Here is a 13,665-nt window from a genome sequence, read left to right on the forward strand (position 1 = left end):
TGGGTCTATCTCGCCTTTGGACCATTGCTTGTTGTGGTGGGAACGCGACAAGGGAAATTACAAAGCCTTCCCCATCTTTATTGTTGGGGCATTTGGAAAGTTCGTAATACGTTGATCTTTGAAGGCAGATCAAATGATATCAATAGAATTCTTGGTCAGATCGTGGGTTTCTTTTCAGAATATTTCAAGCTTAAAAAGCAGTCCAAAGCATGCTCTTTTCTTTTTCCTCCCAACTCCAGGATGGGGTTTGTGGCGAGGGAGCCTTCATTGCTTTTCCAGACAATGTCTCATATTATATATGGTTGAATGTTGGTAAAAGCACAAACACTAAAGCAGAGATTGGTAGCAGCTAGTGCTCTCTTGTTCTTTGCAGTCTCTTTGAAGCTAACTTCTCTGTAATCATTCCGGGACTCAAAGTGTGTGATCAACTGGATGGCAAGTAAGAGTCAGTTGAATATCATATATCTAAAGTCTTGGATAGATCACATTCTTGATCTTAAAGGTTGCTTCCAAAATATTTTCTTCCAACATATTCTCAGGGCCTTTTCTTCCAACATATTCTGAGAGAGCCTGAAACAAACAAGTTGATTTTCTATCAAAAAAAACTTACAGGTGAAGGAGGGCAATATCCTTTTTTTTAGATTCAATAAAGGTAATGAAAAGTAAGGAACAAGGATGGTTAAGACTTCATTGACAAGTACTATCACAAGTATATGTGTTGATATAACATCTTATAGGATGGGTGCGAAAATGGGGATTCCCCTGAATCCGAGAGTGGAAGAAGTGTGAGGAGAAACGTCAATGCCGCTGGCAGACAAGGCATGAAACTTCAGGTTTATTTGACCACAGCGTATTGGAACCTCACTTGGTCACACGAAATAGCCGGGTCAACAGACTAGGGGATCGAACGATGGAGGTAGTCGGTGGAACAACTGGGCCAGTGTCTGTCAGAGGATGTTGTGCACAATAGAGCATAGGGACAATGAAACGGTGAGAGTGAGAATGTCGTTTTTGCATGGACGAGGAACTTGTTGATTATTCCTCAGATACAATGGAGGCTTCCCAAATATGGGTGGAGGAGCCACATCAACAACCAACTGGGGTTTCACCAGAGCCACCCCATGAACCAGAAGTCCAGGTTGATGCTTATATTTCAGAGCTGGTTGATGTGGAGGGTTCCTTAAATGCCCTAGGGTTTACTCACCCGAGCTCGACTGTGAATGCGGAATTTCTACAGCTATAGAAGGACTAGGCTCACCCGATTCTGCATATTCCATCGCCATTGGAGCTACAATATTGGGAACTCGAGCAACAGGGACAGGAGACAAATGTACAGGGTGCGTCGTTCGTGGCGGGTGGGGGCACGAGCGATTATGGGGCCGACACATATGGTTTTTTCAACTCAGGGCATAACATACAAGGCTTAACAAGAGCCGACCCCCAAGGCTCGAGACCTCCTCTCGTGGCGCGCACATCAGGGTGTTTTGTTGGAATTCCTCGTCAGGAACAAGGTAATGAGGACACCAGAGCTTCGGACTCAGATGAGTATCAGCCTACGGAGAATGATCAAAACCTGGTAGACCACTCTCAGAGGTCAGGGGGAAAGAAAAAATCAAAATGTACCAAGGTGTGTGAGCGGGGGCGTTTGTTGGTATTTGGAGAAGGAATCAGTATGGCACAAGCAGCCCTCACTAAGAGCACTGTGATTGTCGGCAGGGTTAGAGGCCGGAATTATACCCCTGCTTGGTTGAAGCGATGGACAGTGGAAATCTGGAGTCACTTGTTAGACTAGCTGTCGGTTGTTCTTACCATGACGAGAGGTTGGTTTGCACTTATTTTTGCACAACCAGACCAAGCCAATTGGGTCCTATCCAAATATTGGCATATCGAGATGACTCTGGTTCTCCTCAAGAGGTGGTCGCCACTATTCGACCCAGAGAAAGAGAAATTGGGGGTGGGTCCAATATGGGTTAGACTCCCCGAATTGCCGCTACAATTTTGGTCGGAAGAGGTCTTCAAGTGCATTGGGGATGACCTAGGCATCTATCTCGACCATGATAGATCATATATGGAAACTAACAGTTTAGCCATTACTAGGATTCTAGTACACCTAGATACTAGAGAGGGTTTAGTTGAAAGTTATCGGCTACAATTCTGGGAGATAATAAGATGGTAAATCCTCGATTATGAAGGGATCCCATTCTGGTGCAAAAGGTGTCATGAGGTGGGGCACTTGTATAGGGATTGTCCGTTGATTACAAATGTGCATATCAAGCCCCTGAGAAGACTTGTTACTACTGGTACTCAGACTCAAACGGATGTTGATTCGACCTCTGAGCAAAACATAACAGCGGAACCCCAGAGGAGGCGGAGGGTGGTTGTGGAGGATCTTCATCATGCGGGCACCCGGACTCCTGATGCTCGGGTCACTCGATCACGCTCAAAGGGACCTGAAATGATATTGGGTACTCTTAATTCCTCTCCTCCCTCTTCTCATAATTTTATGAATTCTAGCATTGCTATGTTATCTTTAGCAGCTTCGGGTTTGGGTTTAGATGCATGTAAATTGAGTCCCATTAATTGTCTTGTTGCATCGGCTCCCCCCACTGATCTGGTTACTGCACCTACCATTACCTTGGATTCTCTCTCAATTCTTCCTGATAGGGAGGATTCTTCTAGCAATAGCTCTCATAGGTACAACCTCAGATCTCAGGCCCACCCCAGACCCCTCACTTTTAGACTGGGAGAGGACCCCCCCACTAGAGCTCAGAAATTGCCTAGGGGTAGATAATCCAATATTTCTAAAGTCATCCAAAGGGTGGGTATCGAGGTGGCGACTGGTATTCAGATTTCTATTGACCGGGTTATTAGAGCACAAGGAAACCCTGATTGGGTTACCCCATGAAGTGCATTTCTTTCAATTGCATGGGTTTTTCCAACCCGGACAAGAAACTGGCGCTCAGAAAACCATTAGGCTCAGTTAGGATTGACATTTTACAGCTACAACAGACATTGGGAGAAGGGGGCATTATCAACACTATTTTGTCGAACATTCTCCCGGGCTAGATTTTCCATACTCTAGATGTGAGAGGGAGATCTGGGGGATGCGCCTTGGGTTTCAATAACAAGACTATCAAGATCAACAATATTTGGGGTGGTGAAGGATTATTGGGGGTTGACATAACAACCACTGAAATTGATGTACCACTCAGATTGATAAATATATATGGACCTTGTCATAATAGGGAGGGTTTTTGGGATAAGTTGATGTCTACATCTTTTATGAATAATGAAAATATCATCATAGGAGGAGACTTGAACTTCTCCTTGGGTCATGCCAAATCATGGGGTAATAGGGCACAGACTGACCCCTTGACGGAATACTTTGAACACCTGTTGGACTACAATAACCTCATGAACATTGACTCGACCAAGATTCTGCCAACTTGGCGGAATAGGAGAACTAGGCGAGGATGCACTAGCTAGAAGATTGGATCGTTTTATTATTAAAGCACCTCTGGTGGAGAAGCTAGACAGAATTAGACAATGGGTGGGATCGGGGGGTATATCTGACCACTCCCCGATTTATTTGGAAATTATGAATTCCAATTACAAGCCAAATTCCCCTTTCAAATTTAACTCGACATGGCTTGTAGAAGAAGACTTTCACAAAATAGTTATGGAATCCTAGATTCACTGTGGACAAGACAACAACTCCACACCAGCTGTGGTGATTTCCAGCAATTTAGCCCGAATTAAACTCAGGACTATAAGTTGGGATAAAGATAAAAAGAAAAGGGATGAGGCTACTATTCTGAAAATTGAATCTGACATATTGGAGATGGAGGGCTCTGGTATTGCTAGTTATTCATCTATGGAAAGTAAGGAACACCTGATAAGGTTGGAAACATAAAAGATTTGCCTCCTGAGACAACAAGAGGAGACATGGAGATTGAAGAGAATAGCTATATGGCTAAAGGTTGGGGATGAAAATTCGAAATTCTTTCAACAATGTGCCAGGGGGTGGAAACTGAGTAATACAATTTGGACTCTAAGAGACCATACTGGAAGGGAAGCCAATACTTTCAATCAGCTTTCCGACATGGGTATTAGACATTTCTCCCAAATGTTCAGGGCGCCTAGAGAAGCTACCATTGCAGAGGTACTCTGCATTGCAAGGACATTGCCTAGATTTGTAGAGGCAGAGGATATAGAGACACTAAACGAGCCAGTTACTTTGGGGGAGATCGAAGTTGTTCTGAAGTGGTTTAAAAGAGATAAAATCCCGGGACCAGACGGATGGCCTATGGAATTCTACCTTACCTTCTTTGAGCATATTGGTGTTGATATCCTAATTGCAATTGAGGAATGCAGACTTTTGGGGCAGATGCACGAGGGGTTCAATTCAACTTTTATTGCTCTCATACCCAAAGTTGATAACCCTCAATCATTTGATGATTATCATCCTATATCCTTATGTAATTGCATATACAAAATTATATCAAAAATTATTGCAATTCGTATCAAGCCTATTTTATCCAAGATGATTTCCAAGGAACAATTTGCATTTCTCAATCACCACCAAATTCATGAAGCCATTGGGACTGCACAAGAAGGGATCCACTCTATTAAGCTCAAGAATTCTAAGAGTATCATACTCAAGATTGACCTATCAAAATCATTTGACAGAGCTAGTTGGACTTACCTTCAGCTTATTCTGACCCATATTGGCTTTCCTCACTCATTCATTAAATGGATTATGTGTTGTTTCACATCTGCATCATATAACATACTCATTAATGGGGTTGCATCCGATTTTTTCCATGTTGAACGTGGACTGAGACAGGGTGTCCTTTATCACCCCTATTATTCCTCCTAATCATGGAAGGTTTAAGTAGACTTATATCAAAAGCTCGTGCTGAAGGGTCATTAGGTGGTGTCAAGATGACAGATGTCTCCTATCTATCGCATCTATTATTTGTAGATGATGTACTTATTTTTTTAGATGGTTCTATCTGTGATACCACTTGCTTCAAGAATATTCTATCCCTGTTTTGTAAAGCTACAGGTATGGAGCCCAACTACAACAAATCCACCATTATGCTGGTGTCCTGTTTACAAAATGAGAAAAGACATGCACTTCATCATTTTCAATTCGTTAGGCAAGAAATGGAGGCAGGACTCAAGTACCTTGGCTTCAGGCTCAAGCCAAATGATTATCGCATAGCGGACTGGACATGGCTTATTGCAAAAATCGAAGGGCGCATCAACATATGGCAGCAGAGATGGCTTTCTAGAGTGGGCAGACTAACTCTTATAAAATTTGTTTTGGAGGCCATCCCAGTATATTGGATGGCGCTTGCCTAGATTCCAAAAGGCATCATCAACATAATACAACAAATTTGTTGTAGATTCTTATGGAGAGGGAAAAATGTTGGGAGGAATTTTGCTTGGGTTAAATGGGAAAGAATTGGAAAACCAAAAAAATGGGGAGGATGGGGTATTAAGGATCTGAACTTATTTGCAAAGGCACTTGCAGCGAAGATGGGGTGGAAGATTATTACATCTAATAGTTTATGGAAAGAGGTGGTTTATTATAAATATATACACCCTCTATCAGTAATGGATTGGATTCATAGGCCGATCTAGGGAATTATTGGATCCTCCATCATTTGGAAAGCTATCACACACTCCATAAATGTCATTAAGCGAGGATTGGCATGGCGAGTTGGAAATGGTGAGTTGGTTTGACTAGGCATTGATGCTTGGTCGGGATGTGGCAATGCACACATCCTACCACTGGAGCTCAGACAATTACTTGCACTGGATGGTATCACACAACTCTCACATATTGCAGACGGTAGGAACACATCTTGGATCTCTCAGAAATGGTTAAATGCACAGGACCTCAGGATACTGGAGAGGTGGAGCATGGATTGGAACCATTTCATTGGGGCACTTGAAGAATCTCATATTAGGATTATTGTTCGGGAGGATGAAATCATTTGGGTTGCAGCATCACACAGTCGATACACCCCCCGGGATGGATACACTTCTCTCATATCAGCACAGGAACCGGTGGAGGCGATTTGGTGGTGGTGACTGCTATGGAAGCTTAAGGCACCACAAAAGCTCGTCTATTCATGTGGTGTATACTATCAAACAGAGCGCCCACTGACGATAACCTAAATCATCGCGCCTTTCATGGTCCATCTCAATGTTGTCTTTGCAAAGACCAAGCCGAAGATATTGATCATCTATTCCTACATTGTCCAGTGACAAGTCAGGTGTGGCTACAGATTTATAGTTCCCTTAACATCATGCACAGATGGAATGGGACTCATCTATCAATTGCTTGGCAATCTTGGTGGAATTCTGCAGCATCACAGAAAATCAGGAATCTCCCTCTGCTAGTTTGCTGGGGTATTTGGCTGGTCAGGAATCGATCTATTTTTCAGGATGCTCCCATCCAATGGACAGCTACATGCAATCACATTGTTGCATTATATCACTTGATTCCTGAGGAACTGGCAACAAAACCCATCTGCGTCCATCACTCCTGAAGTTATTGATAAGAACTTCCCTTGGGCATATTTTGATGGGTCGGCTCAGGATACTGGATGTGGGGGTGGAGTTGTACTTCACATTACTAAATCACATTTTTCAAGCTCAAAATGGGATTGGGGAGAGGCACCAACAATTTTGTTGAACTCAACAGTCTCAGACACCTTCTCATTTTTGCACTGGAACAAAACTACAACAGGATTCAGATCTTTGGGGACTCAAATCTTGTTATAAATTGGATCAATTCTGCATCTCATTGTCACGTGCACACACTCAAGGGTTTACTGGATGAAGTCATCACTTTAAAATCACATTTTGATTTTATTGTATGCTCGCATATATACAGGGAAACGAATTCGATCGTTGACATTCTTTCCAAGGAGGCCACGCAACAACACAAGGGGCAGTGGATAATTCAAGAATTTCGAGACTTGGAGACCTATCAGTACTTCCATCGGCCCTTCATTGAACTGGTTGGGGCAAATTCCGAATGATATGCCATGATCATTCGACGGCTATAGGCATTATTGTTTTTTTTTCAACTATATGAACAATTTATGTTATTATTTGTATATATTTACGCCGTAAGGCGTTTCCCTCTGAGATCGATCCCCCATTTTGCCTACGTGTCCTCCTCTGACGCCGTACGATGAAATGTTAGACGATTACAAACACCAGAACCGTCGATCAAAAATGTCACTGAGACGGTCGGGGTAATGAAGAGCGCGGAGTGCCAATAGCCATTCCACATACCGATATTTCTTCCTCTGTTACTCCGGTTTATTGTGTAAATAATATATTCTTCCACATTCTGCGCTGAAAATGGTGTCAAACGACAAGGCCTCCGTCACGAAGGAGCTCAACGATAAGCACAGAAAGGTAAAGCTTCAAGGTCTCATGTTTTTTCTTTGAATAGTTCCGAAAATGTAGTGTGGATTTTGATTTATCTGTAAATGGGCCGAAAGCCCTGGAATTTGCCATCTTATGAAGGATTAATCGGCTGGGTTTATTAGAAATCAAGTATTTTATTGTCGCCGACCGTAATTTTGAACGGTCTTTGTCGAATTTCGATAATTTAGGCCATAGATCTTCTCTTAGATTCCCGGTCTCGACGATCCTGGGCTCGAATTCTTCTTTTTTGGGAGGATTTCTGTTATCTAGGGCCTGAAATTGTGTTGTTAGGGTTTCTTCTCATTTAGGTTTGTTTCTGTCGATACGCGCACTTCCACGGAGATTGCTTTTGTGCCAAAGTAATCCGATAAATGGTTGATAATGGTGTGTAAGAAGCTGAGTTTTAACTCTGCTGATGATTTACAGTAAGGAGTTAGGCTTTAACTCTTGACAAATACTTATACCTCTGGATGTTGAGTAGACCATACTCTTCAGATCATAAAAAAAAATACTTTTAACAAATACTTATGCTTCTGGATCTGGAGTGACTTACGTATTTAGAAAAATAAACTCTTAACTCATATTAACCAATCAGAAGCAAAATCAAAACCTATTCTGGGCGTACTCGAGTTTAGGGAATTCGTGGAATAACATTTATATGTGTTTATTTTTGAAATTTTAGAAACACATACTTCAGCCATTTCTGGCTTGTGGCATACCATACAACATCCATTTTTCTTTACAGTATGCAGGTCATTTCTTCCTCTGTTACTCCGGTTTATTGTGTAAATAATATATTCTTCCACATTCTGCGCTGAAAATGGTGTCAAACGACAAGGCCTCCGTCACGAAGGAGCTCAACGATAAGCACAGAAAGGTAAAGCTTCAAGGTCTCATGTTTTTTCTTTGAATAGTTCCGAAAATGTAGTGTGGATTTTGATTTATCTGTAAATGGGCCGAAAGCCCTGGAATTTGCCATCTTATGAAGGATTAATCGGCTGGGTTTATTAGAAATCAAGTATTTTATTGTCGCCGACCGTAATTTTGAACGGTCTTTGTCGAATTTCGATAATTTAGGCCATAGATCTTCTCTTAGATTCCCGGTCTCGACGATCCTGGGCTCGAATTCTTCTTTTTTGGGAGGATTTCTGTTATCTAGGGCCTGAAATTGTGTTGTTAGGGTTTCTTCTCATTTAGGTTTGTTTCTGTCGATACGCGCACTTCCACGGAGATTGCTTTTGTGCCAAAGTAATCCGATAAATGGTTGATAATGGTGTGTAAGAAGCTGAGTTTTAACTCTGCTGATGATTTACAGTAAGGAGTTAGGCTTTAACTCTTGACAAATACTTATACCTTTGGATGTTGAGTAGACCATACTCTTCAGATCATAAAAAAAAATACTTTTAACAAATACTTATGCTTCTGGATCTGGAGTGACTTACGTATTTAGAAAAATAAACTCTTAACTCATATTAACCAATCAGAAGCAAAATCAAAACCTATTCTGGGCGTACTCGAGTTTAGGGAATTCGTGGAATAACATTTATATGTGTTTATTTTTGAAATTTTAGAAACACATACTTCAGCCATTTCTGGCTTGTGGCATACCATACAACATCCATTTTTCTTTACAGTATGCAGGTCATTTCAAAAGCGTCTATTGCAGGAGTTGCTATTAAATCTATTGTGTTTCCTTGCAGATTTTATTTGATGACAGTCACTGGAATATAGCCCCATAGCCCCAGGAAAGCGTGTAGGCCTGCAAACTGTATTGGTAAGACTATCTTTCTAAATGGGATCTGAGGCTTTTGTAAGATCGTTTAATTGGTCCAATCTTCTCAAAATTCAATATTGGTGTTCACTGTCATCATCAGGTGTGAACTTCAGTCCGAACAAAGGAATCATGTTTTTCCCTTGAAAGTATTCACAACAAAATTAGAGAAGCCCTGCCTGAGATATGGGAAGAAAAAGATGTAGAGAGCACCAAAAATGTTGTGCGTTCAAGACTAGCAAGTGCAACTATTGAAACTGTTGTCACTGCATAATCCATACCCTCATTGAATAAGGGAATGGTGGACTCGACTAATCCCTTTGGAGCGTTTGTCTCTGGTTAGAGGAAACTCCAATTATCGGTAGTCTTTAAGTTTAAGATTTAAGTTTAAGCTAAACAGTTTTTGATAAAAGAAAAATTACAATAAATTCCATTGATTTGACTTGCATTGTTTACGTTGTTTGGAATACCATATATTGCTTTTGGTAAAAAACAGTGTCTTTCTTCACCCACTGGAATCAAATATTTCTTATACAACTTTTTTCATGGAGGATTTCCATATGAGAATCTTAAACCAGACCCTGTGCTGAAGAACTTGTTATTAAGCATGCCCGAGAGGAAAATTGTAAGATCATATGCATCCCTTCAAATTCTTTATATGATGATAACACATGATGAAGTCGTAGTTTTATTTGGAAATATATAAACATACTTCTCAACCTTTTGTAACTTTGTTGTGTAAAACAGATATTTACAAACAATGAAAAAGTTCATGTTAAAGGTCCTTAACAAGCTAGGGTTGGATGATTACTTTGAAGGCATAATATGCTTTGAGACACTTAACCCTCCTTCAGAAATTACTGAAAGCAATAACGACTTGGATATGCCCACTCATAACTCTACAACCCGGAAGGCACCCATAATTTGTAAGCCCTCAAAAGAGGCCATGAAGCAGGCTCTTCACCTTGCAAATGTTGATCCACAAAGAACGGTATGGGACTAAATATTTTGATGGCCATTTTCTTTCAGCTATCCCTCTTTTCATGAAAATGAATTATATAATCCATTAGCAATCAATATAGGTCTAAATTAAGATTGACTCATCTAGGTAAAATAGAAATTTTATACCAAATCTCCCTTGGTACACAAATAAGGATAGCTAGCATCTGTGCTTTGGCCCAGTGTGAGGGCCCAGGGGTATCTATACGTTTTTTAAAATGGCCGTCTTGGCTAAGATCTGATTTCAACAATTACCACAGAGAGTGGATACACCATCGCTTATGTTAAAGACAAATGGATTGAAATGAAATACAAAACAAGGAAGCTTGATCGCCCTAGGAAGCTTGAAATACAAAACAAGGAAGCTTGAAATGAAATACAAAACAAGGAAAGCCCCAGGTGTGATTACTTGTTAACATGTCTGAAGAAGTTCTATCTACAAGAATTTTAATTTGCGGCAATGGCCTGATATTAACCAAATGTATATTGATAACCGTTAACATTGAGGGAGCCCCATTGGCCTTAAGCTATACAGGCTGAGTTTATTTGGAACTGAAACTGCCCATAACGGGTTTATTCTATTATGCTTCTGTATAGATTCTGAGTTTTGTTTCTTGATTATTGAATATACTTAAATAGGATTTCATCCTTTAAATTATCACAGTTGAAAGGCACTTTGTCTATGGTTTATGCTATGCTCATAAGGAAAAATTAGTCTTCCATTTCTCTTGATTTAATGTAGTATAACTATCTTGTTTCTGAATTTTTCACCTTTTAATAAACATAACTCTGCTATTTTTCCTTCCAGTCACCGAGGGCAATGGAATGTCGTGGTGGCAAGTCTTCAGCCCAACCCACAGCATTTCAGTTCTTAATTCAAACTCACATAATCATTTTTATACTGGGACCGACTCTATGCTGGCTCACAAATTTTACGCACAATTTTTGGAACAGGATTTTATGGTCATGTTTTGGCTGCAAAACAAGCTGCTCAAGAAAATCATTCCCTGTTCTTTATTCTTGAAACTCCACATAGAGACGGTCAAGGTGGTGAATTAGGCACCAATAGTGAACATGATTCCAAGCAGGATGTACCAAATAAAAGTGCCATAAAACCCTTAGCAGAGCTAGCTCAGGGCAGTGGCCTTTTGGGAAAAATGACACCATCACCAGGTGACATGGCTTCAAGTGTTCCCATGGGCTCACAGAGGCATATCTTGGCCAGTCCACTTCACTCTTCTGCCCTAAAGGCTTTAGCCTCATCGGCTTTCACATCGCAAAATTTATTGGCACTGGATTCGGGATCAAATTGTGCTTCCACTGCAAGTTCTGCCTCTTCTTCTGCAGGTTGTGACTTCCGTGATGTGGATCAAATTCCTGCGTTTGCACATTCTTTCTATTCCTTACTTGTAGATTTGCATGATATGTTTAACAATCTTCCTGCCCTAGAAAGGGCATTAGTTTGTGTTCGGAAGATGCTTCTTGAGGTGGAGAAAGGCAAAGAGGTGGATTGCGAAGTGTTATCTCATGTTAACAAGTTTCGGATTGCTGTTGAGGGACTCAGAGTTGCTCTGAATTCTAAGGCACGTAGTCCTCTTAAGCAAGAGCAAAAGCTCCCGAAAGATGCAGACTTCTATGAGCTTCCTTATGAAGACAAGTGCCATGCTCTGTTTGCCCAAGCCCTGAAAAGACAGGCTAAAGATTTTGGAACAGTAGTTGCAATTGTCGACGCCAGTAGCTTCGCTGGAATTAGAAGTTATCGGAATACTTCTTTGCCCCGAGACGTGGCCGACTTAGCTGACAATTGTTTTTTATCTGATACTTTTGACGATGCTTCTGAAGGGGAAGATCCAAAGAGAAGAAATGTGCTTGGAGGAAAACCTGTAGTAGCAGTCGGTGCAGGAGCAGCAACTGTTGTGGGTGTAACCTCATTTTCAAAAATTGTTCCTGTTTCAACTATAGCGAAGATGGTCACCTTTAAAGTTCCTACTATTGTGAAATTTGGCCTACTGCAAACAAAGAGAACTGCAGCTGTTGCCTTAGGAAAAGTTTTCACTCCTGCTAAACTTCTAGCTCCAGCTTCTAAGGGAATTATTCCTGGGAAAATAGGCTTTGGTTATGGAGTTCATGTTCCTGCTACTGCGAAGACAGCAGCTGCAGCAGAAAAGCTCCGAGCTGCAACTCACAGTGTTATAGCAGCTGCTGAACGGTCGAGCTTGTCAGCTATGAGAACAGCCTTTTATGGTATCATGCGTAAAAGACATGGAAAGGCAACTGGAGGTACTCCTTGGGTAAGCTTTGGTGGCAGCATTCTGGCTTGTACAGGGCTTTTAGCTTTCGGGGATGGGATAGAATGTGCTGTTGAATCTGCTCATGCAATGCCTACAATAGCCCGATTAGGACGTGGCCTTGAAAAGTTGCGACATGCATCCCAAGTTGTGCACCAGATGGATTCTGCACAGGCATGGGAAACAGTTTACAATTCATTGTATAATCTTCATAACAAGAAATGATCTGTCTGAACATATTCTTACTTAAGATTACCGTGAGACTGAAACAAAGCTTCGTTCTTTATTAAATGTGCACAAAATTCATACTGTAGGGCAAGCTATATCTATGGTCAGGTGGGGAAAGTGGAATAAAATGGCAGCACGGGATTAAAGTTAATACTATTGCGGCAATGATTTCCAACCTTGGAGTCTATTAAATCTGTCAAATACTGTAAATATACGAGGCTCAGAATTGATTTTGAGAAAGCTTGAAGTGACAATAAACTTGTGTATACATGCTCTTGGAGGTTCTGAAACTAATGCAACAACAGATATAACTAGCATTTTTGGCCCTTGCGTATGTTACTTAAGAACATGCTGTGACATGTGGTGCGTCTGCTAAGGCAGAGATGTTTATGGTAATGGAGTGGCGCTTTTGGAATTACTTGCCACCTCTGGCAAGAAGTCTTTGGATCCATCGTTTTCTTGCTATGGGAATAGATGCAACATCATTGCTTGGGCATGCATGCTTGTTAACGAAGGTAGGGAACATGAGGTTTTCACCCCTGGCTTACGGGACACAGCGCCTCGTGAAGATCTCAAAATCACTTCACCTTGCTATAATATGTCCTGTAGATATACTTTCGGCTTCTTCTTCACTGAGGCAACTTGTGAAGCGCTTAACACAATTACAACATCCTGCACTGAGCTAGTCATGGCCGTTCCATATTTTTTTCCGAGTATGGAATTCAAGGCTGAGAATCCAGTCCTTTCAATTCTAATACATCCAGTCTCCTGACCAAACTTGGGCTTAATTTTTTCAAATGATTGGAGAAGATGCTTTAAAGATATGAAAGCTCCTTCACCAGTTTCTTGAAAATCATTATACTTGGCGATGCTTACTGGCTATAGTACCTTGCACATGTAATGAATCAAAATTACGAGCAATCT

General features: G+C 41.1%; 1 protein-coding gene across 2 annotated transcripts; it reads left to right on the forward strand.

Annotated features, from left to right (window-relative positions):
* The first annotated feature begins 216 nt into the window (after positions 1 to 216).
* On the forward strand, positions 217 to 13,031 carry LOC149225672 (uncharacterized). 2 transcript variants are annotated; one of them, XM_089377256.1, is made up of 3 exons: positions 217 to 990; positions 9,156 to 9,229; positions 11,034 to 13,031. In XM_089377256.1, the coding sequence occupies exon 3, from the start codon at positions 11,383 to 11,385 to the stop codon at positions 12,736 to 12,738; it is 1,356 nt and encodes a 451-aa protein (XP_089233382.1). In that variant the 5' UTR covers positions 217 to 990; positions 9,156 to 9,229; positions 11,034 to 11,382; the 3' UTR covers positions 12,739 to 13,031. The 2 variants fall into 2 exon arrangements, with proteins under 2 accessions (XP_089233382.1, XP_089233383.1); XM_089377257.1 differs by having other exon boundaries at positions 217 to 439.
* Positions 13,032 to 13,665: the final 634 nt, after the last annotated feature.

This window comes from Pinus tabuliformis, chromosome J, assembly GCF_031772625.1.
Source record: "Pinus tabuliformis cultivar Carrire ecotype Pingquan chromosome J, CPIR1, whole genome shotgun sequence".
Classification (NCBI taxonomy): domain Eukaryota; kingdom Viridiplantae; phylum Streptophyta; class Pinopsida; order Pinales; family Pinaceae; genus Pinus; species Pinus tabuliformis.

Coding starts and splice junctions, on each gene's coding strand:
- LOC149225672 (XM_089377256.1), top strand. CDS start 11,383: ATGACACCATCACCAGGTGACATGGCTTCAAGTGTTCCCATGGGCTCA.